The 22,589-nt window shown below is 40.6% G+C and overlaps 1 protein-coding gene across 1 annotated transcript in view; it reads left to right on the forward strand.

The window, feature by feature from the left end:
- Positions 1-22,589, forward strand: part of LOC131591767 (diacylglycerol kinase iota) — a 110,439-nt gene that overhangs the window by 83,523 nt on the left and 4,327 nt on the right. The window contains exons 25-27 of the mRNA XM_058862807.1: positions 426-451; positions 14,768-14,805; positions 16,342-16,462. Of these exons, the coding sequence (XP_058718790.1) occupies positions 426-451; positions 14,768-14,805; positions 16,342-16,462 (185 nt within the window). The remainder of the gene's footprint in view (positions 1-425; positions 452-14,767; positions 14,806-16,341; positions 16,463-22,589) is intronic.

Here is a 22,589-nt window from a genome sequence, read left to right on the forward strand (position 1 = left end):
TTATGACTAATGTTTTATGCTAACCACTACACTGATTTATGGCAAAAAAAAAATGGCCACTGTAATGACTGTGAGCTCCTGCCAAGATGTAATTTCTTTGACCACCCTTAGTTGTGAGGTTTTCTCCTGGCAGTGGCAGTAGCAGATGAGTTTCTGCCAAGTATCTACAGACAGTCTTGGCATCAGTCCTCATGAAGATGGCTCCATATGGTCACTCTGGCCTGCAGAATCTGCTGCTAGATGGCCTCTTCAGCTCCATTTCTTTATTTTTTTTTTTTTCCCAAATGCCTTTCAGTCCTCTCTTCTAAGAAATAAAGAAGAAAAACTTCAAATTACTCCATATCCCATTCCCCATACTGAGACTGAACTTTATTTTTGACCTTTTTTTTACCAAAGATTGAGTGGATTTTTTTGTTTTATTCCAGGTCACCGGTTTCTTCAGAAGATCAAGGTAAGATCTGTTTTATAGATACTAACAGCACATTAAAAATGAGACCAAAGGGAGTAAGCTCTGTTTTAACACAGTTGTGGAGGAGAAAAATGTTTTTTGTAAAAATGAAACTTTGATGTTGATGAAACTTTGTTCACCCCTAGACATTAAGTGCTTCATCATTTAGTTAGTTTAATTGGGACTGACAGAAGTTGTTGAGTTATTTATAAAATGAATCTTGCTTAATCAAATGGAACTATTGCAAGAGTTTACGGTTTATTCATCCAACTGTGTAGAGCTTCACCTGTGGAAAATGATGTGTGGCTTAAAGGGTGATACATGTTTTCTGTAAAGATAAACACATCCTTTATAACTCTCATAGGACAGCATCTTTGTCCCTGAGAGGAGAGTGCATTGTGTTTTAAAAACTTGAACACACATTATCTTGGGTTACCAGTAAAATCAGTTTAGTAGGACAGAATGGAATTTAGTGCAGCTAGGCCCTACTACATGGAAAAATCTCACAGCTTGAGTAGCAGGAGTTGCAGGTTTATGGCAATATGCTTGCTATGAGGGAGACTTGAAGGATCTGATCTTCCCCTATGGACTAAAGAGGGAGTTTGTGGTAACCAGCTGCTTAATAATGTGGCAAACTTAAGTCCAACTGCAGTACATCAATATATGGCTACATTGGTACTGAAATCCAGAGACATATTGTGAAGGAGTGGTAATTGCACTGCCAGAGTTGCGTAAGGAATGAGGACCAAAAAAAGGAAGACTGACTGAGAGGAGAAAGTTCATATTTGGTTCTGAACTGGGAATAATATTTTGGTCCAAAAAAGAAATATATGGTTTCTTCTGGCATCCAATTTGTATGCAGTCACACAATCAGAATATTTTCTGGCCAATACCATAAGCATTACTCAAGAAAGGTCCAGGTGGGAATAGTAAGGACTGTTGCAAATGGAGGTGTAAGGAGGTCTGAGCCTGGAAGTGTGTCACTGAACTATGTTCACTTGGAGTGTGGAGTGACAAGTTAGGTATCAACCTACACTGTCCTTGGCTCCAGCCGAGGTTTTCAGTTCAGTATAATGGATGTCAAACATATTGTCATTAATAAACTCTCTTCCATCTCCTTGGTGAGTCCTTTTTCAGTTGCAAAAGTTGTAAAGAAAGACATAAAAATAAACATGCAAGACCAAAGATATATCTGGCCCATCTCATCCATTCCCAGTGTCTGCCAGCAGCAGATGTAGTGACAAATAAAAGTATGAGACTGGCAGAAGTATACAGGTTTAATTTCCTGGTGTGCCCTATTATATTTTTATGATTTATAGCTCATTGATTTTGTGAACCAGATGGAGTTTTCCTGTTTAATAGTTCATCTGCTTTTTACCATGACCACAGCTTCTAATATGCAGTGCAGGACACTTGTGAGAAGTTAATAGTATACCTCATGCCTCCAACTCTCAAAAGAGATTTGAAGTCATTATGGTCTAATATGCTATTTCAGGACCTGGATTCAAAGCTGCATCTCAGTGCATAAACTTGTTAGGGATGGGCTGCTCTCGCTATTTAATTTCCCTTGCATTTACTCTATTGTTTCATCTTTATCTATTAATGGAGCAACAGACGGTATATATGCATTTCCCTGTGTATCTTTAAAGGTTAGTATTTTATGCTGTCAGAATGCTTTCCTCTTTTCCACTATTTTTATACTACTCTAGTTTTTCACAAAACCTTCCTGTTTGCCATCTACCATCTGCTGCCATGGTTTGGCTTTTCAGATTTGATCAACATCTCTGAATAGCCTCTTCTTCCTTGCCTTTCTTCCCTTTCTCTCACAAGCAACCTCTTCTGAAATGCAGAGTGAAAGGCCTTGACCAATTAGTGACATGATAGTGCCAGTTATTAGAAATTTCGTGACCATGGAGTATCTAACTAGGTTTGTCATCCATATAAATATAAATATGTAGGAGCTTCTATCAAGCACAAAAGATTTCCCATTCTCCAGTGACTTTTCAGAAAGAAGGGTCCAGTGCCTGGATTTCCTCCATCCCACTATGCCAGCTACAGACCGTGGTAAATGGGTACATTTCAAAAAGGAAAATGTGATAAAAGTGCTGCAGCATAAGCTCTTTAGAGTCTAGAAGGTTCTCAGTCCACTGAGACACATGTGTGGAGGCATCTCAAATTAGCCCTAGATCTCAAATCTCTTATCTAAACAAAAAAAGAAGGTCCAGGAGAGAGCTGAAAACTTATCTCTGAATTGCCTGTCTTTTACAGTGTTTATGCAGATGTCTTCTGGCATATTGTTCTTGGTGTATGTATCTTGGAATCAGTTTTGGGACTTACAGGTTTAGTAATAATCAGTACTCAACTGTGTACCTATTCAATATGTTAAACACTGTTTTTGGTTTTTTTTTAATAAGGCAACAATGCTTTGGGCTACACAGTAAGGAAAGATCCAAACAGTGGAAGAATGTACCTTCACTGTACCTACATTCTGTCTGTATTACAGCTGCTCTTCCCTATTACAGACACCATTCTAGTGCTGATTTTCTAATGATATGATATGTTGTTGATCATTACTGAGAAAAGGCTCTTTCTCTGTTTTGGATCTTTCATTTTAACCTCCCTCTTGGTTCCTGATCTTTGTTTTGTCTGCTTTAATATTCAGTTGTCACTTTTTCTTCAGCTGTTTCTCTGTGGTTTTTTTTTTTTATCATCCTCTTCTTGCTTTTTAAATGACTCTTTCCCATTGATCACAAGGTTGCGTTCTGTGTAGATTTTTGCACTGTGCTCCTCACCTTGGTTTCTGAATGTCCTTCTGCTCCAGTGTGGACTGACTGCAACAAGCACTAGAGATAAACAGTAGCTGTAGCATCTGTAGAGTTCTAACAGACTTGTACCAGAATTAGCATATAATGTGAGTGGCACTTCCATTAATCCCTGACCGGAAAATGCATTATGCTGTCTTGACAAGTGGGTGAAGATAAAGCACCATCTGTCTGGGACTGGGCATCTATTGAACAATTGTAACTGCACACAATGCTCCTTGTTGTGGACACGTGTTGGACACCTTTATCAGTTACAAAGCAGAGCCATTTTAATTGGCACTGAAAGGGAATGAGCACTGCTAGAAAATCCCAAACTTCAAAAGAAAAAAATACCCAAAGCCTCTTAAGGTTTGTGTCTTTGTTCTTGGTACAAGTAGCTAGGAAATCGATAACTAAAGAGTGAAATCCATCCTCTTCTTCTTTTTTTTTTTTTTTAATTAACAAATTGACAAAACCCCTAACCCCCTAAAATGCTCTAACTGATAGGAAAAATGATACAAGCCAGGTAAATCCTAAAGAATACTAGTTTAGACAGGGGATTGACAACTCTGAAGAATGACCTGTTTGGTCAGGTAGGCCCTGGTGCAGCTACCTGCCCTGCAGCCTTGGAAGTCAGTGATTGTCTTTGAGTGTTGGTATTAGATGAGACTCAAAAATGAGCAAGTCTCAGGCCCACAGAAGACCTGGTAGATGTCATCATGAAGGGCCAAGAAAGTTATCTTTTAGTGAAGGGTATCACCTGCCATATTTTTGCTATATAAAAAGTTCTGGTGATATGCTCAGGAGGTCTGACACTGTTAGAGGTTATTGCATCCATTTCTTCTGGAACAGGCATGGTAGTGTGATGGGAATGCAGACTTCTAATACAACGTGTTACCACTACACACTCATTGTCTGGTTATCCAGTCCACATTTGTTTTCTGGTTATTGTTTGGTGACTGGTTGAGGTTTACCAAACTCTTCAGTCACCCAGCACCTTTCAGAGCTGCACTGTATTTTGTGGGCACTCTGGATCATGCCTGCCCTGCCCACCCCTATTTATAACCACCCTGCAGAAATTTGCATTAAATATACATATCTGTAGTTACATCTGGCCAAAGTTAGGTTCTCTCTTGGTTTATCTTGCATGTTTGAGTTGATTTTTCATTATCATGTGAGCAATTGAAGGAAATGGCCTTAAAAAGAGTACACTGAGTTCTGCTTCCATCTTAAGTATTCTGAAAAACACCCAACAAACTCTTGAGTGTTGCTATTAATGGTGTAGGGACATTGGTATGTTACTCACGTTGTGGCAACTTGGAGCTGATGCTGCTCAATATTTGTGGGTCTAACTTCAAACAGGGGAACCTTGCCTTTGATGGAATTACTCAGTTTTAAGTAGCTATACTAATGCACCTCAAGTAGCAGTCAACCAGAGCTTAATCCTTATACATCTGAGTTGCATTCTGACTGGGAGACGAGAGGTTTCAAATATTTATGTTACTGCTCCCCTACTCATTTCTCTATAAACCAATGAAACTGGGCTTTTTGCCTTGTTTGCTTCCAGCAGTCATGTGCTTTTGCTGCATCAGCATAATTTCTGTGGTTTTGGTACATTTTATGTGTAATAGATTCAAAATTCATGAGGGAATAGCGGACAACTGAGAAATTAAGACAAGAGGGAAATACATTCAAATGAGCAATTTTGAAGGCTATTATTACAAAGGGATAATATCATATAAGAGATTAAGAGAAGGGATGGTGTTCTGCTTGAAAAGACAAATAGCAGCACTCAAAGGTCTTTCAGATTCTGCCAGATGCTGGCTCCATGCCATGGAGTCACTCTATGATTTGGAGTCATCCAGCCTGGATATCCTACACCTAGGAGGGATTTGTGTAGGGCCAGGAGTACATTAGAAGTGAAGTGAGTATGTAATGGTGACTTCTAAATTAGTCTCTGTTAGAAAAAAAAAATCCACAGGGATTGCTTTGTATGGGTTTAAACTGGAAGTTTTAGTGGGAGGTGTAATTCTGTCTCTGGATATCCCTCTGAATAGAGAGAGCTGCTCTCTGAATTACAAGGAAGGGACTGATCAAGTGTGTGCATGGAAGGCAGTGATTGCTCCATCCCACACAGGAAAATGCTTTGCTATGCTGTGTCTGCTCCTGCCATGGAGGCAGAACGTACTGTACACTCTGGGATTTGCCCCAGTGCCATCTGCTCTGTTAAAGAGAGGAAATCTAAACACATGAAAGGAGGAAGATGGTTGCAGGAATCCCAGAAAATAGCACAAGCAATAGCACTTCCTGGAACCTCCAATAGATGGGATTTCCTGTTGCCCATGGTGGTCTGTGGGAATGTAGACTTCACTCTCTCAGCCTCCTTTCTTCTTTCCAGAGCCAATCTCCACTAATCTCGATAGTCACAGTCTGCAAGGGGATGCTCTCTACAGTTTTGAAGCAGTCTGCCATACTGATTAGAAGGATAAGCAGGATGCTGCAGATGAATCCAAACATCTTAGTGCTGGTAGAATTAAATAAATAAATAAATAAAAAAAGTCTATTTTTCACACCAGATGCCTTCAAAAGAGATAGAGGAGACTATGGTGATACTGCAGCTGTTTACCCAGCAGCAAAGTGAGATGTCTTGGATTGCTTTCTCTGTACAAATTAAAATGAGTATGGGAGGGGTTGGAGGGAGGCTCCTGACTGCAGGTATTTATTTTAATTAATTAGCCACTTTGGGAAGAAAGCCCGCCTGGACAGTGTTTTGAATGTGTCTGTGGACAACTTAGCCAAGGATGCCTTGGGGATCTGCTCTGGGTTCGTTATTTGCTTCTCAGCTCAGCAGAGCCTGGTATTGATGCAGACTCAGGGTCCTCCTGGCAAGAGAAAGCATTATGTGAAAGCACGTGTCAAGGGCTGAGGGAGGTTCTTTCTGGATAAAACCTTTAAAAAAACACCTACACCCCTCCTCTTGTCATATCCAAGCAGCCTGAGGGATCAGCAGGCAGCTGAGAGGGAGATGTCTGGCAGATGTAGGCATCTGAATAAGTACTAGATGAAAACAGAAAAACATTTATTTCACAGTGGCCACTGCCATTATCCTTTTCCCCTCTGGAGGAAGTAAGGAATATGCTGTCTGAATTGGCGTGCTTGTCTTCAGGCAGAAGCTCTGGGTAGCCTTGCAACCTACTTTGCTTCTGTTTTTTAATTTTTTTGTACTGGAGGTAGCTCATGGTCAGATAAGAGTGGCAACTTCACCTACTGAAGAACTTGGCTAGAAAAAATACTTTTGAACTGAAATTCAGATGATTTAGTTCTCCTGTGAAGCCCTAGCTTTTTGAGGAAGAGTTCCTTAGATATTGCCAGGCAAAGGCACTGCAGCCAGTGTTGAAGTGGTGAAAACCTGAAGGGAGTATGCTAAGAGTGCCTGTGATGGGAATGGCCTACAAAGCCAGAGAAGAGGAACAGTGTGGCCCACTATGTTTCTTTTTTGCTGTCCTATTTCTTTTTAAATTAAAAATAAACCATTGCTTAATTATTTTACCTAGAATTCTCTTTCTTCCAAGGTAGTGCTACTCTATTGATAAAATTACTGAATTAGCCAAAGTCTTCCCTGCCTTGCATTCTTGCTTCATCACAGACATTTTCTTCCACTCCATCACTCCTGAGAATGACATTAATTGTTGTCTTGGCTTAAAAATAAAAATGGTGGAAGCAAAAAGGAAGGCAAAAAAGTGATGATGTGAGCCAGATGGTGCTTAGTTTATCTATGACTGCTCTTTGGGGTTCTGAACTATTTACAAAGGAAGTCCTTTCCTTTTTTTTAATTTTTTTACACCATCCTTTCCCTTTGTAAATCTGAGCTAAATGGTTTTGCAGCAAAAGTTCAACATTAGGATCTGAATACTTCCACTCCTAACTATCAACTGCACTCTCAGCTCTGCACAAGTGCCACATAAACAATTCAGGTTGGAGTCTAATTGGCATCAAAGTAGCTTTAAACTAGTCTCAGTGAAAATAGGGCTTTAAAGGCAGCTTGAGTGTAATTTACATCTGCTTGAAAGCCTCTTTATCCTTTTAGAGTTGTATGAAGGGACTTCTGTGTAAGTGAGAATTTAGCCTTTCTTTCCCTTCAGCAAGTATGTGTGGCTATTTTTGTCTTTTTTGCCCCTGCTTCTTCTCTCTTACCAGTGTTTTGGTGCAGTTGATTGAATTCAAAATTCTTAAAAGGTAAATGTTCATAACGCATATTTATAGCCACCTGAGTAATGACTGATTTTTTTTTTTACATGTTACATTTTATTCTTTCTCACAAGTTAGGCAAACAGGTGCAATCAAAACTATGTCTGCTCTCTAAATCTCTATGGGATGCTTTTGTAACTAAAGGACAGCCCTCAAATATTTAGAAGGGTTTTCTACCTCTTTGTGCAATCCTAGAAATAGATGTTATTGAGGCATGACTTACTCAGAGGGCCAGCAGACTTCAAAAGTGTCTCTCTCAAACCACCAGAGGATGTGTACTTATGGACATTTTCCTGTCCAGATGAAATAGCTCAAGATACCACGTGAAGGCCCTTCTAATATTTCTCTTGCTGAACAGTCATCAGACGTGTGTGCCTGGCTGCTGCTCAGCTGATGTGCTTCTGAGCTCTTGGTTGCAGCAGCTTGCTGCACTGTCAGTTTGCTTGGTCTCTTGGGAGTATTTTGAGCTCTCAGGCTCTTTATTTGGTTGTCCTTCATGGAAATAGTGCCACTCAGCAGAGCTGTTGTGACTTGCTTAGACTGGTGGCATTGACTTCAGGTTCCATAAGAAGCCCAAGACTTTTGTGAATCTGGAAACCTGTGGACAACCCTCATTTAACACCTGTTTCTTTAGGGCAGTGGCAGCAAACAGACACATTTTGGAAAAAAAAGTTAAAAATCAATGAGTCTTTGCTTTATTCAGCATAAGGGATATTATGATTTAGGCAGGAAACCACTAAACTGCATGTAATTTTTGCTGTTGTCATGTTTCTTATGCAGTCTTTGGGCTGAGATAGAACTCTAGCAAGTTCAGAAACCTTTTTCCATTCCCTGTTTGATGTACTTTTTCAGTGACTACAGAATAAGTGATTTAAACATTTATTTCTGGATTTTTTGATTTTTTGATTTTTTTGCTGGCATCTAGAAGACCCCTTAACCTGCAAGGTTTAACTTCTGTTTACTTTTTTCATGGTCTTCAGTTTTCACTTCCACTACTTGCAGGTGCATAAAATACATGAAGAAAAATGTAATTGCTCTTTTCACTCAGCTTATCTTCAAAGGAAATACTTAAGCATCATCAGCTTTGGTGAGCCTTGAGATTGTCTGTAGATCAAAGACCTGTGAGCTCACAGTCATTCCAACAAAGTGTTATTAATTTTGTAATTTAATTACTCAGTTATGTAGACAGTTTGGCACATGGTTTGTTATAGGTGGTTTGTGTTTCTTTCTGTAACTCTAAAAGCAGATAAAATGTTGGAAAGAGGTAAAGTTTTTGTAAAAGCTGAAGTGCAGAGATTTGCTACTTCTCTTCATGGATCCCTAAAATTGTTCTGTGGGACTGGCAAGCCCTTCAGAAATACCAAGTGAATTCGCTGCTCTTAATCTTAGGTGCCTGTTTCTCACAGTCCTCTCAGAAGGGAAGTAATCCACACACCAATTCCCTATGCTACCCCCCACCACTTTCATCTGCAGGTCAAGGCTGAAGATTGTGGCTAGAGTAGAGAAAAATCAGTTCTGTACATTTCTGGGTAAGTTATATTACTGTCAGTTTGTCATAAAGCTTTTATGAGCAAGTTATTGTTTAGAGAGAAAAGAGTGTATTTCTGAATGATAATCTATATATACTCCAGTCTTTTGAGAGCACAGCTTTTGGAGTGATTGAAATAGAAATCATTATTGATTTCTCTGAAACTGGTAAAAAATAAGCCCCGAGGGCTTCTTTTGTTATCTTTTCTGTAATGCTGATCTTTAGTAGCTCAGAAGACCCCAACTGTGTAAAAGTACTCTTCTAATCAGGGTCAGCTTTTAACTTCTCAATGTGTGAAGCAGTAATTACTTTAAATTTCTGACTCTGTGAATTACACAAAGACTAAAACATCAATAAAGGGTTGGAAATGTTCTGGAAGCTAATGATAGTCCAAGTTTAATAACTCTCAAACATCTGATGATGTCATTTTCTTCCTTCTTCATTATCAGCTCTACAAGGTTTGAGTGAGGCAGTATTTTATGAGGTACTCTTTAGGAGTTCCCCTGAGCATGCTGATTGGAGATGGTGGTGAACACTGACACTCATATTCTGGGCAACACACACCAAAGCTCTTCTATTTTTTATTAGCTGCCTCCAACCAATAAGAACCATTCAGCACTGAAATGCTGATGGCATATCAATTCCAAATGCTGAATCAGTGCATTAGATGTGTCTTAGAAAGGGCTGGACAGGTGCTGGAATTTTCTGTTAAATGAGGTTTCTGCAAGGAGGTGATCACTTCAGATTATCAGCAGTTTTACTGTGTCTTTCGAAAGAGCTAAAGGTTTTATGAACCCTAATTCTGCTTGAGATCAGAGAATAATAGAATTCTATTCTATTTGGATTGGAAAGGACCTTAAAGAGCACCTAGTTCTAGCTCCCCTGCCATGGGCAAGGATGTCACCCACCAAATCAATTTGGTCAAAGCAGCCTCTTCCGACCAGGTCTTGAGTTATGGTAGCTCAATTTTGCCAAAAATTACCATCTGCTTAAATATTGTCATACTCTGATTAGATGCATTGATACCCTGGTATTTTTTAACTGATAGTAGGTAGGATGCATTATTGCAAATAATACTCTGTTGTCACAATGCATTTCATTCACATGTCTATAATTGCCTGCATTTTAATCATGAATCTGACAACTCCTTGGTGTGGTATTTACACTTTATAACATAGTATTAAATGATTATGCTCCTTTCAGTCACAATTTTTAGATCTTCACTAAAGAATTGCTTGTAAATGTTGAAAACTTCAAAGGTGTTGTACATTTTTATCAGCATTCCCTGTGGCTTAAATGGCACAGAAGTAGTGGGTTCAAATATGGCATTGAAGGAGCCAGATCAGGTGAGCAGTCTGACTAATAAAATCTGGAGGATATTTATGGTTTATGAATAACTCTTACTCAAGTGAAAAGACACATTACCCCTGTACTGCTGACAGGGGCAGACTGTAGAACTATCCTGTTCTTTGAGATTCTTTCCAGTGCAGACCACCTCCTCTTACTAATGATTATTCAACTAACTTACTTAATAACTTCTATGTCAAGCTTCTTCAAGCTAAGAACCTTGTGATCCTGAGATGTTACTTACAAGGTTTTATAAGAATTTTTTTCTTCATGTTCTTTCTGAAAGTGTTTTAGCAGCAAAGTTTCTGGTGTGATAGTAACCTGGCGATGAGCCCTGTGTCTGTCCTTGGTGTTAAGCTGATCAGCAGCTTTGGGATTAGGAGAAAATAAATTTTTCTGCAGTGCATACAGGAAGGGGTTTGAGGTTTTTCCTTGCTTGTGATGCTTCTGAGAATTTTCATGGCATTTGAAGTGAGTGAGGTGATGGTGATGACTACTTCCCCTCTCCTGCTGCATTCTTCTGATGCGCTGCAGTCGTGGGTCTGTCTTTGTTAGTCCTTATATTTATGAGACATTCCCATTCTGTGCCTGTAGGTATATGAAGAACTAAAAATTCCAAGACCACATGCATTGCCTGGTGTTAGGAATATCACACCTTGGAAAATCTTAAAAGAAGACCTCCCATTTTACCCTTGTTTGGCTGTCATTTCTGGAGGTGATCAGACATGTCTCCTGAAATCATTCTATTCTGAAGGAACCCCTCTCTGTCTTAGCTGGACTCTTAATTTAGGTGCTGCAAGTTGGAGGTCATTTTCTAGAGCTTCTTTAGTCTGTGGAGCACAGCATGAACTGTTGCAGGGCAAAGCAGGTTATTTTCTATGGAGAGTTATTTTCCCTTCTGACCATCCAAGCAACCCTGTGAGACCTCTCAGGCATCTGCAGCCTCTGAAGTTATGGATTATGAATACTTCACTCCTCCTTTCTCTGATGCCCAGTGTTTAATGACTGACTTTGCAGCACTGTTTTCATGGTGCTGGCTTCACATGCAGAGCCAGAGAGCAATTGTTATTTCAGAAGGTAATTTTGTCTTAAAACAAAAATGTTTGTTGATACTCAGTGACATTAGCATAGATTTTTAGAATATGAAATAAAAATAGCTGTTTCCAATGGAAGCAATGAACGCTAACATAGAAATTAGGTGAGTGGTATAAGCCCTAGGAAAAGTATTCTTTTCAGCATGAGTGTGTACTATAGTTGTTTATCCGGTATCTCAAGCTCTATTAGCTTGCAGCATTACCACAATTCAATTAGCAACCGTTTCAACATGGCTTTTTTTCTGTTGGTGCATTATCCACTTGTATCTGCTCAATAATAATTTATAAGTCAGGTGTGTATGTGCGTGTGAGGGTGTTTATTTTGGAGTGGGTGTTTTTTTTGGTATTTGTTCTGCTAGCCATTTTTCTGTGTTTGCTGGCAGGTCTTGGTAGGGTTTTTTTTTGTTTTTGTTTTTTTGTGTTTTATTTTTTGTGAAGATTCTTTTCTAAGTTGGGTAGTTAGAGCTTTGTTAAGGAGGCAGCCTGGGGACCGAGTGCATCCTCAATACATTAACAGAGCACTCCAGTTGCCAGTTTTGCCAAGCTGTCACCTTACATCAGCAATAAAGCTACCTGCTAAATAAATAAAAAAGGTAATTAAACACTTTTATTTGCAATGAGACATGCTTTTCTTAGGATAAATTGAGAAAATAATGACTTGATTAAAATATTAATTAAATCAAGTAATTTTTGAGACATCTTTAAGTCCTGAAGGTATATTATATATGATAAAACAGTGGCATAGCTCCTTTTACATATTACACCAGCGGTGCGGTGTTGCTTGGAAGAAATAAAATAATTCTCACTTTAATGTTTCTAATTTTGAGCTAGCCTGGCTTTGCATGTTAACAGCATTTTTCTCCACTTCTCAGTCTGCTCTCTCTTGTCAATGCCATCTGCTTGCTTGCTTCACCACCTCTTTAACAACCAGGTGATTTTTGCCATCTTCACCCTCCTCCTCAATATGCCCAGCAGTCCCATTTGGGTCTATGGGGTTATTGTGCTAAGCAGTATCCATATATTTATGTAAACATGTTCCCGATTCCAAAGAATCTTTCTCCATTTCTAACTCAATAGCTTCTAGATCTTTGTGTCTTTGGGTGTATAGCTCTGAATTATTTTACTGTAGTCTAATCTCTTGTTATGCCAGCTGCTTTTGTTGATCTGTAATGTATTCATTTATGCAATAAGTTCTACTCTAGCAAAGCACTTAATTTTAAGAGTGCAGGTAGACTTGGTGTGAAAAGAATGTAATTAGCTCAAAGCTAAGCACTTGCCTAAATGCTTTGCTGGATTTGAGGCTTAGGAAAGAGATGAAAAGATTGGTCTAATTATGTTGAATTTGTTTTAGAGCCGCTTTATCCTAATAGCCTTATCACCAGACCAGTTCCGATTATGGATATTCGGCGTAGAAGATTTTTCACATCTTGTCAGGCTTTTCAAAAAATCATAGCTCTGTCTTCTGGTTTTTTGAACTGCAATCTTCAGCGTGGCTTGCATAAGAAAGTATATCACTGCCTCTCAGAAAAGTGACTTCAGGGAAGCCATGTCTTAAGAAATTGGATGTAGAAAGCAAGGAAAAACTCATGTCACCAGTTCATTTGATTTTCACATGCTTGGAGTGCAAGATAGTTATACAAGTGCAGACTGCAGTAGCCTGAAGAATAAAGGTGTCAGTGAGACCAGATTGACCAAAAAAAAAAAAAAAATAGGGAAATAGATAAAGGATATTACATGAGTTCTGTTCTGCTATTAATTTGAGCTAAGCAATTGTTAGAACTATTGGGAAAAAATGATTATGTAAACCACTGAAAATAAAAATGGAGGAATTTTCTAGCTCTTACCTGCTGATGTTTGCCTTCGTCTATTCCTAAAATCTGTGTGTCCTCTCTCTCACAGTTGCCAGGGGGATTTTTAGGATTTAGTTTAACTCATGGCCACTGAAAAACTGTCCTAAATCTGAAGTTGCAAGAATTGCTGATGCTGCTTTCTCAAGACAGAACTTAGCTGGACTGGAGTTTTGCTTTTCCCACTGCTGCATGGCTGGGGTATGAGGCGTTACAGAGACCAGAAAAACCACATAGCCCCAGGTGTTTTCAAAGAAAGGGGCATTTGTTGAGTTGCCTTTGAACATCCTTCCTCTTCTGCAGTGTTTAGCTTGGATGCCTTGTCATTTCTGAAAGCGTAGCATGCTCATCATGGAATTCCCACTGTGCAGTTTCCTGTGTGTTATTTTTCAGCGGCAGGGCGATACTGTGCTTCTCTTTCCTGCCTTGTTCCTGCTCACGTGAACTTTTGGCATCTTTATCAAGGATGGTGCTTGAGCAAATGCTTAATTTGATTGCACTGCCTAGATGCAAAGATAGAAATGGGCTTAGACACAGGCAGATGTTTAGTGCTTTCTAAGACGCAAACCATTTAATCTCAGAAAGATTATTCATCATTTCTTTTTACAATATATACCATGATAGGGAAAAGGATGAGAAAAGAAGGAGATAGTCATATAGTGATAGGTTTGTAACAGCTTCTCTGGGCAATGGAGTCCCAGGCTTTTGCCTTCCTTTTGTCTTTTAACAGACTCAGGGCAGACAGTAGTGAGTAGTGAGAAGCTCCCAGCTGTTTGCAGCTCTATCCTGCCTTGTTGTGAGCCCTTGTCCACTTGGTGTATTTTTCCTTCAATGTCTGTTTAAAATACAAAGGCTGACAAGGTGAGAACTGGCTCTTGCTCTGTCTTTGACTCTGCCTGCCAAACCCAGGGGATTTGCTCCCCTCTAGCATCTCAAAATGCTTTTGTAATACAAGTAATTGTTAAGAAATTTCTCTCTTGTAAATCATATACAATTTGGGATTCTCAGTGTATTGGGGACTGACAGACTACTCCACTATCAGTATGACAAAGTCTGACAGGTCTGTAGAGAGTTTCAGGTTCTCCGTGCAGGTAACACTGGTATTTTCAGTGATGGTTCTAGTGCTGGAGACTTGACCTTGTCCACCTTGTGGACACTACTGAAAGGTCTCAGAAGTGTCTCAAGTGAAAAATTCAGACAAGAGCCTGCAGTTCCAGGACAACATTGGAAACGATGGCTTGATGCCCATATAGCTTTCATCACCATGGGTTCTCTTCTGCTTTTCCAATATGTGTCCGTGCAGGGTTTGCACTGGTTCTGGTAGTACATGAGAATGCAAGTGGACTGAGGGATGTCAGTCTTAACTTGCACATGATGTGAGCTATGTCCTCAGCTGTGAATCTGTATGCATAACGCTTTCAGCCTGACATCAGTTTTCTTTTTGCCTTTTGCAGCACTTTTACAGGCAGTCATATCTGGTGATCTACTGAAGGTAGGTACAGAGTACCAAGTGTCCACTTATTCACAGTTTCTTGCCAGTGAGATATACTGTAAATTTTATTACACATCTGCTCAAAACATAAATAGGCTGCTGTAGGAACTTCTGGCAAGTGACATTTTACAGCCTTTCCAGGAAACCCTGAATACTAGGGGAACACCTCATTCAGGTGAGGTGTGAAATTTGCATGAATAAGATCTGGTGTTAGACAGCGCCTTTTTGCACAGGATTCAGAGCCCACTGCATGGAGCAATGTGCCAGTTACTAACAGGGAAATTACTATATTGGCAGTGTTGAACAGCAGGGTAGTTCTGACACAGTCTTACACAGGAAAGGATATTTTACACCAGTGAGGTTGGTGACCAAGCCCCCAAGTGCTAGCTCACTCTTAAGTCTACCTAGGCAGCCACCAGACCAGGTAGAACAAATCTCAGCTGGTTGTTTTATCACCTGATGGATGTCTCAAAATGTGTAGTGGTATACTGAGTTTGGTAGGTAAACTACTCATGCAAAAATTTTTGTGCCAGTGGCTGAAGTCCCACGTCAGACAGCTACTCAGGCTGCATATCTCAGTAGCCAAGTCAGGATCTGAAAACATGCCCTCGAATTTGGATGAGGACTGTGATTAATGATTGCAATTTTATCTGTGAGAAGCCAGCTTGGAGCCATTTGTAAAAATGACAGTGCTGTAGGCCAACTTTCTGCCTGCAGGTGCCCCATCTATACCACTGCCTCAGCACCTGTGGCCGCAGCATCTGCGGAGCAGTCCTTCAAGCAGTCATAAAAGTATTGTCTCCTTTACGCTTCTTGAAAACCTCTTGCCTGAGCTGGCTTTGATAGGGAAACTCCTTGCCTTTTTTCAGATGTACTGCATCATAAATGAGCACCCACTGTAGCACCCACTCTCCTTTTTCTGCAGTGATCTGCACTGCAAATTCCACCCCCCTCCCCCAACGTTTGCAGCATTTCTAAGACCTGCCTGGTTGCTGTTCCCCTCTCATTCTTACCCCACATAGTGCTTCCTCCTTGGTCAGCCCTGAACAGGGGGCACTGTGAGAAGGGAGGTCCCTGACAGACACCTCACATCCTTGTGGGATTTTGAGTTGGAGTTTTCTGATTTAGTCAGAAAATCTTTGACCCTTGTGCTGAGGAAAAATCTGAGTCTTCAGCAAAGAAGCCAGGATTTTCTATGAAGTACATATATTTTAATATATCCCAACAGTGTTGCCAGATGTGGTTTGCAAGCATTCCTAGCAAGCAATAAATCATCACCAGTAGAACAGCAATGTCTCATTGTTTAGGAAATACAGACTGTTCTCCTTAACCCATATAATTGTCAATACTTCTGGTTCAGATATTTTATATCAGGGTCTAAAAGCTGGCTTTAAATTAATGTTTTATATTATTTTATTCTCTTTTGGTACTGACTTACAATGAGAACAAGTAAAGAATTTACTGACATTTGTTTTTCTACTCCTCCCATCTTATCCTTCTGTATGATTTTTTTCTCTCTTTTTTTTTTTTTTCCAGTTCATAGAATGTTGTAAAAAAGGAGCCAATTTGTTAATCCAAGGTCCTGATCACTGCTCCTTGTTGCATCATGCTGCCAAGACTGGGAACGGCGAGATTGTGAAATACATCCTGGAGCATGGTGAGTCCCAGTGGGCAAATCCACGGAGAGCTGTACTCCAGCCAAGTGTCAGCCAGGCAAAACCACCCCAGGCTGCTGGAAGTGGCCTCACCCATCTGTGGTGTCCCTCAGTGAAATGTCCACCTGCAGCATGTGTGAGCAGGAGCCTGGGAATGGGGTAGCAATGAGAGTGGTGGCTCCAGATAAAGCGTGAAGAAAGAATTAGAATGGCTTTTGAGGAGGATGGTGTTTTCACGTTTGCATCAGCTGGGGGGATTGTGAAGAAGCAGTGAGAAGCTCTAATTAAAACCTCTGGCACATGAATCCTCTGAACTGTTTTTCACCTAGAGCATATGTTGTAGAAAGCACCTAATCTCTATTAAAACATTTACAAGGAGTCATACAACTGCAGCTATTATTTCAGCATTTAGTAACACACTGGTCAGGACTCTGCTTACTTTTTTCTAGCTGAATTCACCTAGCATCCATTCCGACCTTTGAAGGTTATGTCTGTTAGATTCAAGACCACCCAACAGCAAAAATTTATGATCTCCATTTTGTACTTGTAGACTGTGATCATGCCAGTGCCCTTTTTTTCCTTTTCATTCTTCTTATCTTTGTCAGTAGCCGAGATTGCAGGCTATGGAGAAATTTTTTTTGAGTCTGAGGCATCACATTTAGGAGCTTCTGTCTGTCAAACCACTGTAACCTTGTTCCCTCACTGCTGGACAGTGGCACAGTAATATAGTCACTGCTCTGCATATAGAGCTGAAGTCACAGTTATCAGCCTCCTTCACTGTTGGAAAAGTTTTCTAGTTGCAACTCTTCTCCAACCCCACTGCAAAATATCAATGGCTATTTTGGCTTCTGAATATCAAAATAAACTACAGTATTTCATCAGCAGTGTTAGCATGAACACAGAGACTACCCCTGGCAATTAGAATAAGTGTTAGCTGATGCTCCAAGGTATTGCTCAAATTGTACAGAGAGAATAAAAAAAGCACAACTCATAAGAAAGGAAGAAGCAACAATGCATCTCTTCAGGCGTGACGCCTAAGTTAGGTATAGGTGTCAGGTATTCTATAGGTCCCAGTTCCTGTACTGTCAACAGCAATCTGTGACTTGGTTCATTTGCTCTGGTATGAGAGAGGCACTTTTGGTGGCAGATGGAAGGGAAGAGGGCATCCTTAATAGCAGCAGGCTTCTAGCAAGACTAACTCAAAGGACATCTTAGTCAAGGTAGTCACTGGAGCCCAGAAAATGATTCAGGCAACAGTTACCTTCCATATTATTAATTTAGATAGACATGAGTGTCTAATGTCGTTTGTCCTTGGATAGCCAGGACATTTGCTAGGGCCTACAAGATAACATACAAGGCCAAGAGGAGGCCCAAACTGCACTGACAGCCAAAGCCCAAGCAAGCATCTCTGTCATTCCAAATGCATCCCAAGGTTTGCCCATAGGTATATCAAACAGCACAAAATATCTGTGTGGGCAACTGAACAGTGCCCCAGAAGCTGACTGAGAGGGGCTGAATTCTTCTTTTACTTCTCTATGTATAGATACCTACACATGGATAGGTCAGTGCAGTTGGCCTTATATCCAAATAATGGCTGGTTTTCTCACCAGTTCTAGCAAGCCTTACCTATTTAACTGCTATTTAACTGCTCTGGATTATCACATTAGTCACAGTGCACATATGTGCCACTGAATTCTGTAGACAGGCATAATTTTGCTTTATTTTCTTACTGCCCCTGGTCTCTTTTCACACTGCACATGACCTGTGCCAATTCACTGTCATAGATGCTTCTCTAGGATTTTTATTAGACACATATACTGTAACTTAGTCACAGTCTGACCCAGTTACTGTTCTTTTGGTGAAGGTTTAAAGTGAGATAATTTAAGCTGATAAGAATGTAAGCAGGGAATCCATGGGAATTTTTGAAGTAAATAGAGAAATGTGAGGGATTACGGACTGTTAGACAAAGACAAATCAGAAGGTTGAGCAAATGTCAGCTCAGTTCCTCTCTCCCTTCTTTATCCCCAAGGATGGCAGGAAGCTTTTGAAGCTTTCCAGATATATGTCCTCTGGGCTTCTCCAAATGATTGTTTGTTTAACATTCTTTGGGGATCAGGGAGTGCATGGGACAATGCACAATTTAATAGAGGCCTCTTCTCCCACCAAGCAATTAATGAAACTCATTTCTACTCTGGGCACTTCTCAGCCACAAATGAGCTCTCTTGCTGAATCATCATCATCATAATGTCCTTGTTTTTCTTTGCATTCTCTGGCATTTGGCATCTTCTCAGCATTAATTACTGTATACTACCTCATCAATGCTACTAATATCTAAGGGTTTCCCTGTATCTTCTTGTTTCTGCCAATATCCACCCATAAAAATTTCATAAAAATGAGTCTTACTTCTGTTCTGGCAATCACCTCTGCCCAGTCACACTTCCTCTGGAGTTTGCCTGCTTCCCATGCATGGCTGAGGATAGTGAATTATAATAGGAGTTCTACTGTAAAATACCCTAAGCACACAGCACAGAAAATCTATTATTAACCACACAGCGAAAAACCTGAATATCTCTGAAAAACAGCAGCAACAGAAGAAGACAAAACCTACTCTCCACAATCTTTAACTATCTAGTATGAAAAACAGTGGGGTGAATCCAATGCAATACAGGAGTTGCACCCATAGAACTAGAATAACACTAGTTTTCCTAGGAAGGAAAATGGTGTGGTGCTAAAGCTGTCCTTTGTGAAGATGGCTTTCTGCAAACATGCAGGGCACATTTATATGGAAGGTTATTCTGTGATCATGATCAGAATGATTTCAGATGCTAAGGGGAGGAAAATAACCTATCCTAAATTAGAAATAGCAGAGATGAGTCACACAGGGGGATTGCTGTGCAGTACTGCCAGACAATTTGCAGTGGCCCAGCACAAGCCTGGAATAGCAGCTGAAGCACCAATGTAGTAGGTGCAGGCCAACAGCTGCTTGCTGCTACAGGAAGAGTTGTTCTGGCTGCTGCTCCAGCAAAACAGTTTGTCTCTATCCCCTGTGCAGGAAGGGCAGATACACAGAGACGCTTGTTCAAGATTGCCCACCTGAATCAGGAATCATTTGCTTGTAGTAGGAGGGTCAGCTTCAAAATCTTGTCTGTAGCTGAGGTAAGAAATGCTTAGCTAGAAGCTGAGGGCCAAACTCAGTAGGTATCAGAACCACAGCCTTTTAATGCTGCAGTCAGCAACTGCATCACATCCTAATGCATGTACATTAGAGAAGGTTTAACTGTCTACTTGCTTAACACAAGCAGAATTAAGCAAGGCTTAAGAACCTCTGTTAGAAAAAGGGCCTTCTAAATCATCTGCATTTGGTATCGAACTTGGATTGGAGTCTTTATCTGGCAGCTGTGAAAAATTTATAATTTATAAACATTATACAAATAGTTCCATTTGCCTTGTCTTCTCTAGACATTCAAGAAACAAGTAGAAATTTTTTAGTTCATCTATAGTATTTTGATTTTAAAAGAAGAGAGAAAAGATGTTTACAGTTGCTTTAGGAGGTTGTGGTGGGAACTTCTGATGCAACAGGCAGTATATATAGGGCATCCCATCCTAAACCTTTCTGAGTCCTCAAAACTCAATGTCCTTGCTTCACTAGAAAACATCTCCTGATAAAAAAAAAAAAAAAAAAAGAAAAAGATGATGCTTTCGTTAATCTTAATGAAAGATTACATTACAAAGTCCAGAGTTAAGAGCCACCAGTGAATCTGAATTTTCATGCTGGCCAGATTCAGAAGTTCCTTTGAAGGCTTTGGGAAAGCAAATTCTGTGGTGACAGAGATGTGTGTCGGGGACAGAGTTTGAATAGTCATCAGAAAGCAACACTGAATGAGAGTGAGTTTGTATGGCACTTGTTAGTATGTCTATATTTGCAGAATGTTTTAGAGTAGGGGTCATTTGTGGGGCGCCTGAGCAGAAAACAGTTTAGTTTTCTAGAAGGCACAAGGTATAACATAGTCTATTTTAGTTTCAAGTTTATCAAATTTTTGGGCAACATGGCTGGTGGACATGTAGGAAGGGATTCTCCCATAACCTGACTAGCCTCTGTATTACAGTGGAAATTCTAAGTTGAAAGACACTAGCAGAAAGAAACACTGTTAATTTTCACATCAGGTGAAAAACAAAAATGTGGAATTGGGGAAAGGCTAGAAATAGTTCTGAATTTCCAGTTTAGTGTTATTTTAAAAATACTCCTACTTTGAAGGTAAGGATCCACACCCATTGTCCCCCAGATAATAATCTCAATCAGGATATTAAACAAAGAGGGTTTTGACAGATAAACATCCAGAAATGCTGATAATGTCTGACATTACTTCTTAGAGTAAATACCCTTCTTCCCTGGTTCTATGAAGGGCTGACAGGACACGGGACTGGCAGGGGTTAATATCTCTGGGTCTCCTGTGGGTAGCTGTATCCACATCCATTGGAGAAGGCTATGCTGTGGGCTCAGAGGCCTTTCAAGAATGTGTGGTGCTGTATATTTTGGAAATGCTTCTGAAATATGGTCAAAGTATTTTTTTTCCCTTTTTTAAAATTTGTTGTAGTGAGCTCAGCGAAGGAGCAGCTGCTTTTGAGTGTCTCCTTGCTTTCCCTCCTCCCATACCCATACTCGGGCTGCTTTGCCTTCTGAGAAACTGGAGAGGGGCTTTGGTGGAGCAAAAGAGGGCAAAAGGAGAGAAGGAAAAAAGTTAATAATTCTGCACAGACAGTCTATGGGCGATGTTGAGGAAAGAGAATGATCTCAGCTGGGCTTCCCCTCAGTGCGTCATGCTTTTCAGCTCTTTTCATGCAAACTTCTCTCCCCACCCCGTCCCCCGTCCCCATCCTGCCATTCTTCAGCCCCCTAGTCTCTTTTCCCTTTCTCTCTCTTTTTTTTTCTCCCTCCACCTCTCCACACATTTTCATCTTTTGTTTTTATTTCCCCCCCTGCTGTTTTCCTTGATAGAAATCTCACTCATGCATTTCCCTTCCGGATTTCTATTGGGTTATTTTGTCCTTTTTCTCTCTGTGCCTTGGTCCCCTTTTCTTTCTCTGCCTCTTGTCCCAGAGTAAAACAGCCGCCTCCCCGCTGGGTCAGGATGACAGTGCCGTTAGCTTTCCCAGTGCCAGCCCTTCCCACATCTGTGCAGCTTTTGTCCCCGGGCAGAGGGGGATTTGGAATGGTCGGTTGGCAGCGCCAGGGAGACTGATATAAAAATGAGGTCCAAAAAAGAGAGGAAAGGGAATTAGGAGGAGGGCGTGAGATGGTTTAAGAGAAGCACAAGTGAAAATAAAGAAGTAAAGGGCACAGCTCAGGCTGTGAGTTGGGACGTTCCAGCTTCGGAGATAGGCCAGAGAGAATGAAATTAAAGAATCCTGGTACCACGTTGTGCAGCTAATTATTAACCCCAGTATCTGGCCCTTATGTATGACTCGGATGGAGTCAGGGCTCTCCCATGAAATGCTTAATTTGGGACAGTATCCAGGAGAGCACCCTTTGCACTTAGGCGGGGTGTACTTGTCATCTCCTCAGGTCTGTACTCACAGACTGCCCTCACAGTCCTGAGCACCACGCTCCTCTGCCCTAGCCCTGCTATTTCTTTCTGCTTCACCCCAGCTTTCCTTTACCCTTGGTTTCTCTCCAGACCCACTCTGACCCAGCTTTCTTCTCCCTCTCAGGTCATATTTTTCTAACTACTCTCTGTTTTACCATCTTTACTTACCTTTTAACAGCTTCTTCCACTTGGGCAAGTACCTCTATGTCCCAAAAAGCCAGACTTGTCACCCTCTTCCACCTTGGCAATACAACCTTCCTTGCTCCAGCCATGAGCAGAAATAAGAAGTGGCAGTGTCTTCTCTAACACACTGCAAGCCATTCCTGCTTACCTATCACTGGGATGTGGCATTGCAGGAAGCTATGGGAAATTACCTTTATTTATTGAGAGGACACAATTTTCTCCTAGGAAATGTAAAGGACTCATTTTCTTTATATGTGTTTCTTGAATTATCTTTTTAGCTTCTCAGGCATTATCTTTTTTCTACTCAACAAGAGGCTCTGCTTATTCCCCTTTTTACTTCTTTGTGATCCTGGGAGCTCAG

The sequence above is a fragment of the Poecile atricapillus genome, chromosome W (assembly GCF_030490865.1).
Source record: "Poecile atricapillus isolate bPoeAtr1 chromosome W, bPoeAtr1.hap1, whole genome shotgun sequence".
Lineage (NCBI taxonomy): Eukaryota > Metazoa > Chordata > Aves > Passeriformes > Paridae > Poecile > Poecile atricapillus.